Genomic DNA, 16,587 nt, shown 5'->3' with positions numbered 1-16,587 from the left:
CTTTGTGCCTTCCTCTTATCCTTTCTCTCCAATAAAATTGTCTCCAACATAGATGATCGAGCCAGCGTTCACAGCACCCTTTTCCTTATTCACTACACATGACTGGTCTAGGAGGGTCATTTGACAGGCCATTGAGAAAATGCAAACTTCTTGGGCTGAGAAGTTCCAGAAATGTGATTTGGAAGGCAGCTATGCTGGCTGTATCCCCTAGGGCCTGTTGTTCCTTCTTCTTCCTGCCTGGGAAGTGGACCATGATGCCTGGAGGTGGAAAAGCCGTCAAGAAACTGTGAGAATGTAAGTCACACATTGTGGAACACGGAGCCAAGCCATGAAAAGAGCATAACTGAGCTGCTTTTAGTCCAAAGTGGCTCTGAAGTGCCCACTCCCAGATTTCTTATTGTTTGAGATGAATACACCTTTTGTGTTAAGCTTATCATTACTGATACACAAGTGCTTAAGTCTTCCTTCTGGGGAATTTTCTTCTCAGATTCCCCTAGTTAAGATTTTCTCATATCTTTATATTTCCACCTTATTTTTGTATTTATGTGAAATCCTTTTGTCTATTCATCTATATTATCTGTTAGACTGTAAACCCTTGATGCACAAGGACACTTACTGATGAGTGTTCTTTGCCAGGGATCCTGGAATGGAGCCTCAATGTAACAGGGGCTGAGTGAAAGTTTTCTGAATTGAATTGAATTGAGTTGACTTGAACTTAATTGAATTGTTTTGAACCGAATGGAACTGAATTGAATAGTACTCAATTTTCCCAATTAATGGAAAAAGCAATCTACTAGGAGCTGTCCTTCAGCTCTTCATTTGGTACAGTGATGTGTTATGGGACAAAACTCAAGCTTGAAGAAGAACTCATTCTCCCCTTCCACACCACAGAATAGGCATAGTTATTTTATCTGCCCTACATCCATTTTCTTGGCATCTGTTCTTTCATATTAATTATTCCTTCTCAGTATATTGATTTTCCTCTCGGGGAACCCCTTCTCCCTGCTGTCAATCCAAGTTTCCAGGTCCCCAAAATTGGCACATGATCCAGGCCTTGCCACTCAGTATATTCTAATCACCTGGCCACAGTGATTGGCTCAGGTTTGGGTATGTGTCCCAAGATAGGCCAGGGTCATGATTCTGGTATTTTGTCCGCTAGATGGGAATGAGAGTGCTCTTTTTGCTGAGACCGATAATGCTAAAGACACTATAAACCTGGAGCTGCCAGACATCCCAGTGTGGACACCATGGGTTTGTGAAAACAGAGGAGATCAGAACTAAGAGACTAGGGGAAACTGGGGAGGGACTAAGTCCTGTGAGCGGTGGTATTTAAGTTCTTGGATCTAGAACATGATCCCTGAAATCAGACTGGGCAAAGTTACTTAAGCCCTCTGTTTCCTCATGTATAAAATGGAGATAATAATAGTACTTTAATTTAATCTTCATTTTGAGGATTAAATGAGATAGGACACGTAAAAAGCCTAGCACAGTGCCTGACACACAGTGTGTGACCAATAAACACTAGCCATTATTAACGTAGATATTTTTATCTATGTCTTTTTTTTTTTTTCTTTTTGCGGTACGCAGGCCTCTCACTGTTGTGGCCTCTCCCGTTGCGGAGCACAGGCTCCGGACGTGCAGGCTCAGCGGCCATGGCTCACGGGCCCAGCCGCTCTGCGGCATGTGGGATCTTCCCGGACTGGGGCACGAACCCGTGTCCCCTGCATCGGCAGGCAGACTCTCAACCACTGCGCCACCAGGGAAGCCCTATCTATGTCTTTTGAGTTATGTACAGCAATAAATTATCTCTTTTGCTTAAGGTGGTTTGAGTTGGGTTTCCCTCACTTGCAACCTAAAGGGTCTTGTCTAATACAATTAATATAAAGCATAAAGCCCCAGAGTGTATGGGTTTATGGCAGGCCAAATTTCCTTCTGTGGGCTGAGGCAGAGAATGGGCATTGAATCAATTGAATCTGGACCATCTGGCTCTCCTCAGTTGATGTTTATCAGTAATTTTACCTGAGGCCTATGAACCGCCAACTCCTAAGTGAGTTTCCTCATCACTATCCTCTTTATATTCACTAAAATCCTCCTTCTTATATGTTGCCAGTTAATAATATCTCTGATATGATTTATTTTTAAAAATATATAAAAAGACAAAAAATGGGGAATCAAACATATGAGATAAAATGAAAGAAAATATTTCTATAATTAAAATAAATTTTCACTGTTTTTTATGTCTTAAGCCTTAAGCTGGAAACATTTTCCATACTAGTTTAGAGTAAATAATACTATAACTAAGCAGCCTACATGCTAAATAGCATACTTTTCTAGGTGTAGATTTCTGGAGGGATATGCAGGGATTTGCATGTTTAATTCCCATTAGCACCTGTCAGTGGTGTTTATTATCTCAGAGCTAATTCTCCACTCACTGCAGCCAAGAAAAAGGAAGCCCTTGTACATGGATTTAAATGAAGCTTTTTATTTTTCAGAATGAGATGAATTTCATGTCTGTTCCTTAAACACCTGCAGTATTCCAATCCTGAAAAAGTCATAGTTAAATTCATTTTTGTGAAAATTTGCCCCAATATGATTATAGCCAACAACTAGAAAACCCTATTCATAATTTGAAAATTTGTCTTGGGGGAAATAAAAGAAGTTTTAATTGAGGACTTAATTTTAAGATCCATTGGCTCTCATTCATCCATTCAATGTTGAAGAAATGTTTATTGACCAACTATTATGAGCCAGGCTGTTTTCTAGGTTCTGGGTATAGACCAGCGAAGTGTTAAGAAAAAAAATTCCTCCCCTTGAGAAGCATACATTCTTTTGGAGAGTATTCAACAGATATACATATACCTATACACATACATAGACGTATACATACATACATCTATGTATACTTGAACATAAGCATATATGTTTTTTATAAAATAAGTACTATATGGAAAATCAGAGCAGGTATATGCTGTTGAGGGTGATATGGTAGGTGCTATTTTAGGTAAATTGGTCAGAGAAGGAATCTCTAAGTAGTGACATGTGAGCCCAGATCTAAGTGAGGTAAGTTAGCAGTTCTAGCTCAGAGGCCTATGCAACACTGCATTCTCTCGTCCATAAAAAAATACTAGGCAGGATGTTGATACACAAGGCAAGTTCCATCTGCAGTTACAGATTTCAGAAAAGTCACCTGTTTGGTAAAGCTGATTGATTTGCTGGTACTTTTTCTGTCCTTGTTCTTGTGCACTAACTCTTCCCTCTTTCCCACCTCATCTCTACATACCATTTCTCAAAACCTTCTCCTGCTCTCTATAGACTGAACTTCAGTATTGAACTACTTTTCCCCTTGTCTCTTACTCTTTCTTTCAAAGCATTAATTTTATGCAGTGTCTGTCATTGAGCACTTCAATAACCCAAATAGAATTATGTAACAATTTAATTCTATTTAACTAACTAGACTTTGAGGATTCTTCTCTACTGAGCTTTTCTGGCAATCAATCAACCAATACTGACTGAGCACTAACTCTACATTGGGTTCTGTGTTTGGAGCTGGGGCTGAAATGGTGAACAAGGCAAAGTCTCTGCCTTAAAGAGTTAAATTCTAGTTGGAAAAGATAACCAATAAAATTGCAAATGAATAAACAAATTTTAGATGTTAATAGAATGAGTATACGTGAGGGTTTCTTAGTATTTAAGCTGCTGTCCTTCTTGGAAAAAATTGTAAGGACAGGTATGAAATATAAACAGAAGCCTTTCTATTGATGCCATGCTCAAAATAAATGACGTTATCAGTGGCCAAGCTGCACTGTCCAACATGGTAGCCCCTAGCCATGTGGCAATTAAAATTAATTAATTACATAAAAATTCCCAATTCACACTAGTCACATTGCAAGTGCTCAATAGCCACATGTGTCTAATGACTACCATTTTGGAAAGCATAGATACAAATATGTTTCTCACTGCAGAACGTTCTGTTGGACAGCACTGGTCTAGCCAGCACGCAGCTGATGGGAATCTTTCCTCAAAAATAAGAACAGGAGCTAACAATTTTATGTGTCAGGCACTTCACACGTTTAACTCATTTATCTCTCACAAAAACCTAGAAGATAGCTACTGCAAATAGACCCATCTTACAGATTAAGAAACTGAAGCATCAAGCTTTATTTTTCAATGGCGGTCAGCTAGTAATACGAAATGCTAAGAATTAAGCTCAGACAGTCTGACACAGGAACTTCTGATCTTCTTACCAAAATATCTTGGTATCTTGGTGTAGCGAAGCTGAAGAGGGAGAAGAAGTGATTTTAGCAGGGCAGGCTGTGCCTCCACAGAAATAGGAAGTGGCCAGATTTGTCAATGTCTTTGCCAAGAATGACCTTTTCAGATCTACCAGACTCATCCAAGACAGGTCTTATTGGCTAGAGGTTTAGATGGAGGTTAACTTTGAAACTACCTAATAAAATATTTCACAGATGGAGAAACTGAGACATGCAGTTCACCTGACCTGTCCAGGATGACAGAATGAGTTAGGACCACAGCCAAGATGAGACCACAAGCTTCCTGCCTGTGTGTGTGTTTACACATTGCCCCCTTGGCACCAAGAGCTTAAAATTTCTCTGATATATTATTTAATATTAGTTTAGAAATGTAATAATCTTGGGAAGTGGTTTTCTTCTTCCTGGAAGGTCAGTGTGCCAATGTGTATTGTACTTTCCATTCATCCACTTTCCTTTTGTCCAGCCTTTCCTTATTTTATCCACCCATTATTACATTTCCCCTTCACCATTACAACAGGGATCCACGACTTAGCTACCCAGGCAATTCTTTCCTGAGGAAAAATAATAAAAACGCACTGCAGTTTGAGTCCTTACACACACACCGTTAGGAATCTGGAAAACATGTCATAGGTTCCACCATCACTTTAAGTGAGTATCTACAAATTTTGTTGTGCATCGTTTCTGGGAGTTTCTCCGGTTTCATCTCACCACTCTTTACATACTCAACCTTGCCAGCCACCAAGATGCACGAAAATAAAGCTCTGTTGAAGAATGAGTTTTCCTTGAGCTTTTGGTTTCTGTTCCACTACAGAGGAGTCATAAGCACCCAGAGCATAAAGCAGTCTGAGTGGCGCTGACCACTCCAAGACTGCCGCGGGCTGGGGCTCTGCAAAAGCTTCATGCCTTCTTCCCGGCACCGCAGGACTTCAGCTCGAGCCCGACCCCACCCCCACCCGCCCCCACCCCCGCCTAATCAACCGCAAGACCCGAAGTCTTAGAGCGAGTCCAGTCCCGGGGAGTCTGGCTCAGGCTCTGGCGGCGCCGTGGAGGAGCTGGGAGGCGGCAGACTGGACACAGCCAAGGGGCTCAGGGCGCGCCCGCTGCGCTCTCGAAGTCCGGGTCTGGCGCACAGCGTGAGGCCGGCGCGCTCCCACGCTCCCAGTACGCTTCGTTCCTCAGGTCGCTCTCGCCTCAGCTTCCGCAGAGAAACCAACAGCCGCTCTCCACCTCCGGCTCCGGGCACGCCGCTCCCGCAGTCCTCGTTTCCCTAATGCGGGCGGGCGGGCGCGCTCCCGCCGCCTCTTACATCCTAGCGGAGTTGGGCTGGGCCCTCCACGCCTCCTGGGCGAACCCCTTGGCGCGCCCATGCGCCCCGCACTACTAGGTGACCCTCTTCGGCCACCCAGCAGCCGCAGCCGCAGCCGGGAAGTCTCTCCGCCCGCGTGAGAACCCCGAGACTGGAGCCGGGAGCGCCTCACTGTGCACAACTCCCACCCTCCGCTCCCTCCTCCTCTTGCTCTCTCTTCCTCTCCCTCCGCCCGCCCCCCGCCCCGCGTGCCTGTGTGTGTTCGGCACAGGCGAGGGGACCCGGGGAACAGTCCGGGCTCGGCGCGCGGCGGAGCTGCGGCTGCTCCCGCTGCTGAGGGGAGCGGCGAGGTGGCCGCCCTGCGCCTTCCCGGACTTCCCAAGTGGGGGCAGAACCGCCGCTCACGGAGCCGCCTGTTAGCAGGCACAGGGAAAGCGGGACCTCCAAACTCCTCCTCAGCGCCTCCTCTCCACCCCCTTTTGGCCCCTGCCCTTGGAGAAAGTGGAGTGTGGCGCTCGGTCGTCGTTACTCCTTCAGACAGCTTCGCGGTGCACGGATTCCGCTGCTGCCCGGTGGGGCTCTCCGCTGTCGGCGCTCCTCCGTGTGTGCCTCCCCCCGGCGCACCTCTGTCGACGATGAGGAAAGGTCTGCGGGCGACAGCGGCCCGCTGCGGACTGGGGCTGGGATACGTGCTGCAGATGCTCGTGCTACCTGCCCTGACCCTGCTCAGCGCCAGCGGCACCGGCTCGGCCGCTCAAGGTAAGGGGGTCCGCCGAGCTCCGCGCCACCTCCCTTCGCTTCTTCCTTTCCTCCTTCTTCCTTTCCTCCTCCCCACTTCCCCTGGCTTCCTTAACCCGCCTCGTCTCCCTCAACTGGAAACCACTTTAAATTCTACTTTCCCAACTAGTCAAGAAGCTTTGGTTAGGATGATTTTGAATCTGTCTTCCGAGATGGGCACGGATGGGCCCGGACGCGCGGGGTTTCGGACCCACGTCTGTCTCCGGGCATGTGTCTCTTGCACTTTCTGCTGCACGCTCACACGTTGTTGTACCTTGCGCACAGCGAGGTTTGGAGAGACTCTGGGCGCGGGTGGCTGCGTGGCCTGCAGTAGAGGCCCCGTGACGCGCAGAGGCTCCCTGCGCTGTGCCACGTCGGGGGTTGCCGGATCCTCGCTGAGTCTCTGAGCGCCACACGCCGAAGGGCGCTCCGCTACGGAAACGTGTCCGTGGCGGCCGAGGACCCGCTGGCGCCGGTGGCCCTCGGCTGCTGCTCGGGGCGCTGCGGAGAACTCGCGGCGCCCCCGGACCCGCGCGCCGCAGCCCGCTGCAGGCCCCGGGGTGTGCGCGCCTCCTCCGCCCTCTTACCCTCTCCTCTCCGGCTCTCCCTCCCAGCCGGCAACGGAGAAACGTACCTCCCCTGCCGCCGCCCCCCCTCCCCGGCTCTAGAGGAAACGGACTGGTCGTTCAAACCAAAGCCGAAACTCCCCGGGGTAACCGGCCACTTTATAACTCTGACATTTTAATTTGATGCGTCTGAGCTTGAAAATAAGTGTCCGGGGCTCTGGGCAAAACCGGGATGGGGGAGAAGCTCGGCCAGGAGTTGCGGGTGGGTGAGGGAGAAGGGGAGGCCCGGGGGCTGGCTGCCTAGTTTTCTTCTCGCCCTCCGAGGGTGAGGTGATAGAGGCAAATCCCAGCCTTCCGAGCCTGGGAAGCTGAGTGGAAGGGAGACTGCGAGGAAGGAGCCCAGGCGCCCCTCTCCGGGGTCTCTCTCGGGTCGTCTGTGTCCCCAGTGCCCCCGCCACCTTCTGGACAAGCCGAGGGCCCACCTGGGTCTTAACCGCCCAGTTTTGTGGCGGTCGCTGGCACAGGGGAGGGAGCTCAGCTCTTCCTTGGGATGGGGGTGCGAGGGATGGAGGAGGCTTCTGCAGCGTTCGGAGGTAATCCAGGCATCCCATCCTCTCGGTTACACTCGCTCCAAAGTTGGAAAGCAGAGGAGGTGCGGCGATAGCCTCAACTCCCCGGAGATGCTTAGACACTCCGGAGGTTACCGACAGCATCCCCCTCAGATCTGCGGAGGCGCTGGGGACCAGGACGTTGGAGGCGGAGGGGGGCGCTGAGCGTAGGCTAGTGTGTTCCGGGTCGGGAGGTAAGTGATCAGCGAGGCTCTGCGGATTAGCCACAGCTACTTCGGGAGTAAATTGTCCTGCTGCCTCGCTAAGTAGCCACGCTCATAAATCCTTCCTTCCCTTCTTGCCAAATGCCTCCCATCCCCGAGGTTTGGCCCTGGTTTTCTCAGTCATATGTCTAAAGCTCATCTGCCTGTCCATTTTACAAAGGAGTCTCCCCTGAGAATCATAAACTTATTTCAGGTTTCTTGAAATTGGGAGAAGTTCTCAGGACGGCTGCTGAGGGTGCTTCGAGGGGGTGTTTGGAAGTTGAACGGAGCAACCTGATGAATTGTGGAGTCAACCGCGTGACTCCCTGTGGAATTCGCCTGCTGTTATTGGTCGCACAAAGGACTAAGCTATAGGGTGCGAGTGGGAGGGGGACCAGGCGGTGAGAGAACTGTTTGGGAAAAGGACAAATTAAAGTCCCCAAAGATGCCAAATATGAGACATAGGATCCCTGCCGAGAGCTTCCTACAGCCAAATTAAAAAGACTGGGTAGGAGAAAGGATCAATAAAGATCATCAGACAGGAGATTGTGAGTGGATTAATATTGAAAGAAGAAGGGAGAAGAGATGAAAAGAAAAGACAGTCAGGACAGACTGAGCGTTTGCCACTTACACTTTTTTCATCTTATAGACCAGGCAAGCCAGAGATTGAGGATTGAACCTACTCTTCTGATCTTAAGTGGAATAATTAAATGTATTCTTTTGGGTGTGTGCATTTCACTGCTGTTCTTCTCCGTTTAGTATAGTTTTTTTCTTTCAGTTCCTGGTGAGCAAACTATTTATGTTTGAATCTGTGGTCTTTGAGAGACACTATTCCACCACTTTAATCTTTGTTTTCCTCCATGTTGCAGGATACCAGCTATTCCTGTGTTGTGTGTTAGGTATCAAAAATGTAGAAAGCACCAAACCCTACTTTCAGCTTCTATCACTATCACTCTATTCCATTCCCCTAGCCTGTTTACTATTGAACTACTAATACATACACTTTCTTCTTAGAGTCACACTCCTATAATTCTCTGATAGTCAGACCTTCCATTCCTTCTAATGTCTTCTCCTTTCTCCTCTCTCTTCGGACTAGATCACTAGGTAAGTCAAAGATGCTGTTGCTCCCTCAAGGTATGATTTCCTTGTGCTGAGGACTTAAAAGATGGGAATAAACTATTTTTTATGGATGGAAGTATGTATGCAGTTAAGATGAGAAAGTTAATTTAAGCACTTTACACAGTGGAAAAGGTTTTTATTCTGTTGTTGGAAAGATACTAGAAAATTGGAAGTTTTAGGAAATATGTGTCTCTTCAGAGAGAGCCAAGAAAATAACAGATGTTTAAGATAAAAAAGCAGAATGGGTGTTATTTGTGAGTGTACTTCATTTTGTAAGTGTGGTTTGAAGAAAGACATCAGTCATTTTAAACAGGTCCTTGGGAGATTCTCTAGACTTTAGGCAACAGCTTTCTCCTATCTGGCTATGTTCTAATTGTTTCGTTCAGGACTGCTGGGAACTCCTAGCTCCAGGGAATTTGTGGTGTTTCTGACTTTCAAGAATGAAAGATTTTACCAGGAAAAGGCAGTGTGTGTGTGTGTGTGTGTGTGTGTGTGTGTGTGTAGGGGTGTGTGTGTGTGCACGCGTGTGCACTTGATCAGTTTGCTTCAGAATTAGTACCCTCCTGTTTTATAAATGCATTTTATTTCTGGATTTACACAGCATTGATATTCTGCTTATCTAGCACCAACTAGTGTTATGAGTGTTAACACCACCAAACTCAGAACAGGAAATTACTGAAGATTCTAATTATATTGGGATAATTCTCTATTATTGTAAGATAATTTGTAATGTTTTTAAAATAATATACTTATTCTGAGAAAAGAGTAAAAATTACTTTCGTGCATTTATGCATATTGGTGTGGTACAAATAGACAATTGGCATGAAAGATTGAATTTCATGACAAGTATACCATATATTTTTCTATTTTAGGAGCAGAGTAAATTCATAAATTCACATTTGGAATTTGCAGTAAGGAAAAGTAGGCTAGTTTACCTTTGTTTAGAACAATAATTTCATATATTCTAGCTTAGGGAATACTTAAAAGGCTTCAGAGAGCAAACTTTTCAAGTACTTGCAGAGAATGAGGAACCATAAAATTGTTAACATTTATTGACTTCCTGGCCTTCTGTGTTCTGGATACTGGGGATTCCAAATTCAACAAGACAGGGTCCTAGAGCATCTTCCATTGTAGTCTGGTTGTCCTGATCAGAATACATACTGTTCCTTTTTTGAGCAACCCCCCTGAGGACCTGAAGGAGGCACCGAGCTGTCCTAAATAAACTTTCTTAGAACTATTGTTGAGACTTAAAAATAACTGTTCTCTAATGTATGCTGGGTTCTCCAGTTAGTGCAAATAGCCAGAGTGCCTTAACTGCGTTTAGCACTTCTCTGATTTAGGTCATGGCTTTGCTGGAGCAGCAGAGGGAGTCACTCTGAGAAGAAACATTAAAATTACAGGCTGCAACCACTTCATGGAGATAATGGGGATGCTTGTGGGGTGGGGATTGAGGCAGTGCTCTTCCCTTGCTCTTTTAGCCTATATCTTTTTTAGTTTGACTTTGGTGTTTGTGGCAGTTAAAAACAAACCTCTTCACATCCCCACGAATTAGAAACCCATTAGCTCATTTGGATAGTGTATGCTATTAGAAGTAAAGTTCTGAACAATTATTGTGCATTTATTATGTCCCACACTGTATGCTATTTGTTAGGGACACAGAGTTGAGGAGACAGTTTCACCCTTCGAGGAAGACTGACTCACAAGCATACAATCATAATTTACTTTCTGAAATATAACAGTGGGAATAGGTATAGTATCTTCTGGATTTAAGCATCCAATGTTAGTAAACATAGGACTAGCTAGGGTTGTAGTGTGAGTGGTAGCAGGAGTTCCATGATTTCTGTGCAGAGAAACTTAAGGGTGGCAGTTTGGTTGGAAGTGGGTTGTGCTTAAAGCTGAGTTTGCATTGTAACTGTCTTATTAAATCTTACTTAGATTTAATACATAATCGGTCTGGCTTTGGGGAGCCACATGTTAGAGACTGTTAGTGGTGTGTGCCCATCCTCCCTGGTAGTTTAGTGGTTACCACTGCCTCATAATGCTGCCTCCACCACCTCCTAGTTGTGTGGCCATTGGTGGGTTATTTAGCATCTCCGTGCCTCAGTTTCCTCGGATATAAAATGAGGATAAGATATACTGTAAGTCATATTAGGGTTGAATGAATTAATACATCTAAAGTATGTAGAGCAGAATTCTTTGGCTTCCAACTCTGTAAACCATGGGCAAAGAAATCTAGAAGTTAAAGAAATTAAAGGTCAATAATTTTGAACTCAGAGTAGAGGGATTGCTGCAGACACTGCTTCCCCCAAAGCAACAAATGGAGCTGTCTGAGGAGATGCTCCAAAGTACTGCAAACTCCTGGACATGGTGTGGTTCTTTGAACGGCCTGTGGGAAGCTCTCTCTTTTCATAGCCGCATTTCTTCCTTTCTGCACAATCTGGGAAAATTAACCTAATACCAGTTCTAAAAATGCCATTTTAAGTCAGAGCTTGTTAAGCCCTGGCTACAACCTCCACTCTTGACTTTCTATCTTTACAATGAATGTTGAAAGATAACTGCATAAATCCATAAACACTTTTATGAAAAAAAACATGCAAGTTCCATGTTTTCAGATAATGGTTTTGAGAAAACCAGCCCTTTATGCAAATGTGGATTGTTTTTCTTTAAAAAAAAAGACACAAGTGTGTCTAACGAGCATAATTCAATACATGATAAAACAACACAAAAAAAGAGAGTAAGTCTCATATATACTGAGTTCTGTTCCAAGAGTGCAGTCGTGAAGTCCAACAAAGTTAGCCAAGGTACCCAACTAACATAATAGGCTATATAGTACTGTAGTGTAATAGGTTTATAATACTTTTCACACAAACAGTACATTAAAAAAATGAACAAACACAAAAAATAAAGAAAACATTTTTACTTTTACAGTATGGTACCTTGTAAAGTACAGTAGTACCAGCTACATCACCGCTGCTTTTACGCTTGCTTCTGGACATCCTGGGCTTGAAATAAGGATATTATACTACTGTACTCTATACAGTACTGTACAATAAAGTACACAAAAGCACAACCACTTGTAGAGGATGCATGCACGTGACAGTGTACACCAGGCACGTGAATAACTTACGCGATTGGACATGCGAATGCACGTTCGCATCTTTGAAAAGTTCTCAGCTTGAAGGTTCATATGTAGGGGACTTACTGTATAGAAAAATAGGTTGACTTGAGGGCAAAGCAAATTCACCAGGACTTTCATATATTCAAATTATATTTGCAATAGAAAGTTTCAGCATCATAATTTAGAACAACATGAATAATCTAGGTAATATATATTTTGAAAGTGTCACATGTAATTACTTCTATTTGTTTAATGGTTATTGCTATTTTTTTCATGTTTGGTGTATTTTTTTTTTTTTTTTTGGTCGAGATATGCAGCTTTCAGGATCTTAGTTTCCCGACCGGGGATGTAACTCAGGGCCCTGGCAGTGAGAGCACTGGGTCCTAACCACTGGACAGTGAGGGAATTCCCTTATGCTTGGTATAAATGTTGTTTTCTAGCAGAATTTAAGATAAAACTAGACATTTGTGGGAGTTTTATGTTATTTAGAGTTAAGACACATCTTTCTCTTACAGTATTTTCATTCTGCTTTTATTTTTGGATTGCCTGGTCTGCAGTTACAAAGCCCCACATTTCTCATTCTTTTTCTGTCTTAACCTAGCTCCTTACAGCAATGTATGGGCTCTTCTTTGATTTCAGACTGTATTTAGTTTTGTTACTGCTTATATATTTGTGGAAGAGAGTTCCATGAATCTGAGACCTTGGATATTGTTCCAGTATCACTCACTTAGTTCAAGGATGTTTAAACTAGAACAGAAACTCACAGAAACTCAGTGCTGTGTCTTATATGACTTTTTTGAAGTACTGTAAGTTTGCCTTGAGCAATATTAATAGATCTACTGTCTCCTTTTTTCTAGTTTTTAAAAAGAAATCCAATAATTTAAAAATTTATAGTTTCTCTTATTTTAAATATTATAATCTCTAAATTTGTGGAGATTTTAATTTAAAAAACTTTATAGTAATAATTTTATGAGCTAACAAGATCAAAAATAGTATCTTTTTTTTCCTCTTCTCTACCTGATTAGAACTCTCAGAAGAATTTCTGCCTTTTCATGATAACCCAAAACATATTGGGTTGGCCACAAAGTTCCTTTGGGTTTTCCGTAACATCTTACAGAAAAACCCGAAGGAACTTTTTGGCCAACCCGATATATTCTGTTGCAAATATTTGGATGCTTTATAAACAAAACGTTAGAAAATATTGTTATAATTTTATAATTAAAAATGAGTTTTGGGTTGAAGTTTTAATGTGGTTTCTCACTTTGAGTATTCCTGCCCCCCAAAAAGTTGCTCCCTTAGGTTTATATAATGAGGTTTTGAAAAACACAGAAGAGTATCTCCAGGTGCTTAAAACATATCTAGCCTTCTACACATAGTGTTAGAGTTACTGTGACATTAAATTGAAATTAATTTGGAAAATGAGCTGTAGCTTTGAAAATGCCAAATATACAGATATTTGTCCTTATGTCAGTATACCTTTTATGAGGAGGAGCAGTGATTCAAAAGTGCTTTGTGTGGCAAAAGTATAAGTCTAACATCTGAAAACTCCAATGTTTGGGGACTACCCGCTTCTAATTAAATAACTAACCATGTCTCATTGCCAGTGTGGGAGTGGAATGAGAGAGAGAGAGAGAGAGGAGACAGGTGAGACATCTTTTCATTTATGTGCCTGTTACAGTTCTTACCTAAAATGTGAGGGCACCAAATAATCATGTCAACAGATGATACTGATTAATCAAATTTAACTCCAGAGTTTCCAGTCTTATTTATTTTAAAATGTTGTGAGGATAAGGGTTTTATCTTCATTAATCATTGTCATTTGGGTCCTGTGGCTAGATTCATTTCTCAGCAATTATGAGAGCCATAAAAATGCCTCATGTAGATGAACGTGTATTATCTCTTCTTCTAACTAAGGATGTTAAACAACAGAAACTCCCTCAGCACATTTAACAAGTTTATTGATGAATGCTAACATTTCTCAGTTTTAGTCAATGTCTTAATTGATTATTTAATCATGGACTGACTGAACTCAAATGTAATTTATTGTCTTCTCTTTTTTTCTCTGTTCAGAATAAAACCCTTTTGTATGAACATTCATTTCCAGTAAAAACACATTAGTGCTTGCACATTAAAATGCATCTGTAGCCCGGTTATAAGGGTAAATATATCTATGAGTAGAAATGGATTCAAAATTCAAGAAAATTAGTGTGCCTAATATAAAATATGAAAGAGCATTGTAGAAGTAAAGTATACCATTTGTACAGAAAAGTAATTATTTTAAAATAGTGCATAATATATATTCTCTTAGACAATAAAAGTTTAGTGCATTATGATAGGGCATGTGGTGTAATAATATCCTCTTATAAAGTACAGGCATAGTGAAATATGTTCATGTATCAGATAAAAGTAAAGGGGAACAGTTTGGGACTATTCTAGTCTCTATGAATTTGCAAGTTCATTTTTATGTATTCAAATTGAATATTTTAGATGATTCTAATATCTTTCTGGAATTTCAAGAACCTAAAAAAATTATTTCAAGATCTAGATCAAAGACTACACTTTAACAAATGGTATTCTCTAACTTTTACAGGAACAAAAAGTGACAGTCAGTGAAAAAAGCACTGTTGCTGTTTTATTATATGTGATTGTTAAAGACCTGTGTTATCCCTGATCCAAACCAAACAAATAACCAGATTACTACCACAACAAAAACTTTATGATTGGAAAGACATAGTAAATAATGGTAATTTCACTTTAAGCATTATGTCTGTGTGAAATATGTTGACATTTGAATTTAGCTTTTGCTAAGGGAAAATGATATATTTTATCTTCCATTGAATAAAGAGGTTGCCAAGTATCCACATTGTAGCCACCCAGTGGAAAGAGGCAAGTTTGGCAAGCAGCAATCTTGGAGTCATTCTAAATAAAACAGTAATTACGTTACCTGTCATTTTCTTTAGCAACTTTCCTTCTTCCTTCTGTATCTCCATAAGGTGATGAGACGGTATGAGCTTTAAAAATGTGTTAAGGATCAAATTCAAGGATTGAAAGAGCCTAAGACATTTTCCTCCCAACCTACTACAGCCATCACCCACAGAGCATGCAACTTGGTGGAAAACAGAAGCCCATTTCAGAAACTGCTCTCAGAAGCTGAGGAAAAACAGGCATGTTCAAATGATTTATTGCTTGTGCTATCAGAATAGAGACCTAAGATCAGTATTTCATCATAATATTATTCAACGGACACTCTGACTTGAACCTTTATATAAATAGAGTCTTGATACACACCTACTTCAATTAACAGAGCAAACGAGTTTCTAAAGTATTTAAAAGATGTATTTTTGAAAGAAGTTATGTTTGGAGTTTACTTGAACCTGTTTGAGTAGGATGTACTTGTTTGAGAAATCTAGACTTAAATCAGTGGTATACTGATACACAGCATCCTTCAAAGGTCTTTATAAAATGCATTGATATTTCCTCAGCTACTCTTAAACAGTGTCATTAATAATGTCAGCGTTGTAAGTTAAATCTCACCTGTACATCAGAAATTGCAAAGCATTCTCAGGATTACATGGGAGTTATTAGGGACAGTTGTCCCAGAAAAGAATTTGCTTAAATGGAGTTTTATCTTTAATATAATTACATTTTTAGGAAATGTTGCCAATATCTTTCTCTTATATATTGATCAAAATATGTTTATTTCTGTTATACACACACACACACACACACACACACACACACACACCCCGCAGTGGAGAAAGTTAGAGCTTACTTACTATAACCTGATGAAAAAATAGAGAAGAAAGATGGCTAGAAAAAGTTTTAACAATAGATATGTTTTCCCAATAGGGATGGGGGTAATCAGTTTATTGGATTTATTAGAAATGATGATCACATGAAAGATCTACATATTTTTTATCAAATTAAATAACTATGGAATTATTTCCTAGCAGTGTATTTCCAAGCAGAAATGGAGTAAAGAGTTATAAGAAGTAGACATATATAGTTCAGTAATTCTCTGTGAGCATATATATATATATGTGTATATATATATATATATACACACACACACACACACACACACACACACATGCTTGCACAAATTGTGTGTGTGTATAACTTTTTTTGTTTTAGGAGAGTTCATTTTCAAACAGCCTTGGCAATATCCTTAAAAAACAGCAAAACCTATCAAAGAAATGAAAACAAACTTTTAATAAAAAAAATTAATAAGTAGTCATTGAATACGGAATCAGGTTTCATCACTGGTTTCTCACTGCAAAATTATATTCTTTTCTGCAAAAAGTGCCTTGTTCTCGACCAGTAACTAAGTTGTTTACGATAGCATACAGTAGAGATGCCTCTGCCTCATTCATGTGATGGCTTATCTGATAGAAAAATTTCTTCCTGTCCTCCAGATGACAGAGACTGGGGGATCTCCACGTTCACTGGCTTATTTCAAACACGTGGAGAAGAACTTCTGTATTTTCCTACACAATAGACTATAATTTTTTGACCAGAGGAGGTCAGCTATCCTGTGTGCATGAGTAAAGTCCTTCATGTACATGTGGGAACCCCCTCTTCAGGAGAGACAAAGTTTTCCCTGGTAAGCACCCTGCCTG

General features: G+C 42.0%; 1 protein-coding gene across 1 annotated transcript in view; it reads left to right on the top strand.

The window, feature by feature from the left end:
* Positions 1-5,973: 5,973 nt before the first annotated feature.
* The window catches only part of UNC5C (unc-5 netrin receptor C), a 394,162-nt gene continuing 383,548 nt past the window's right edge, over positions 5,974-16,587 (top strand). The window contains exon 1 of the mRNA XM_065877433.1: positions 5,974-6,336. Coding sequence (XP_065733505.1) covers positions 6,213-6,336 — 124 coding nt within the window. The 5' untranslated portion in view covers positions 5,974-6,212. The remainder of the gene's footprint in view (positions 6,337-16,587) is intronic.

The sequence above is a fragment of the Phocoena phocoena genome, chromosome 5 (assembly GCF_963924675.1).
Source record: "Phocoena phocoena chromosome 5, mPhoPho1.1, whole genome shotgun sequence".
NCBI classification, from domain to species: Eukaryota; Metazoa; Chordata; class Mammalia; order Artiodactyla; family Phocoenidae; genus Phocoena; species Phocoena phocoena.
This window is presented reverse-complemented; position numbering and strand designations above follow the sequence as displayed.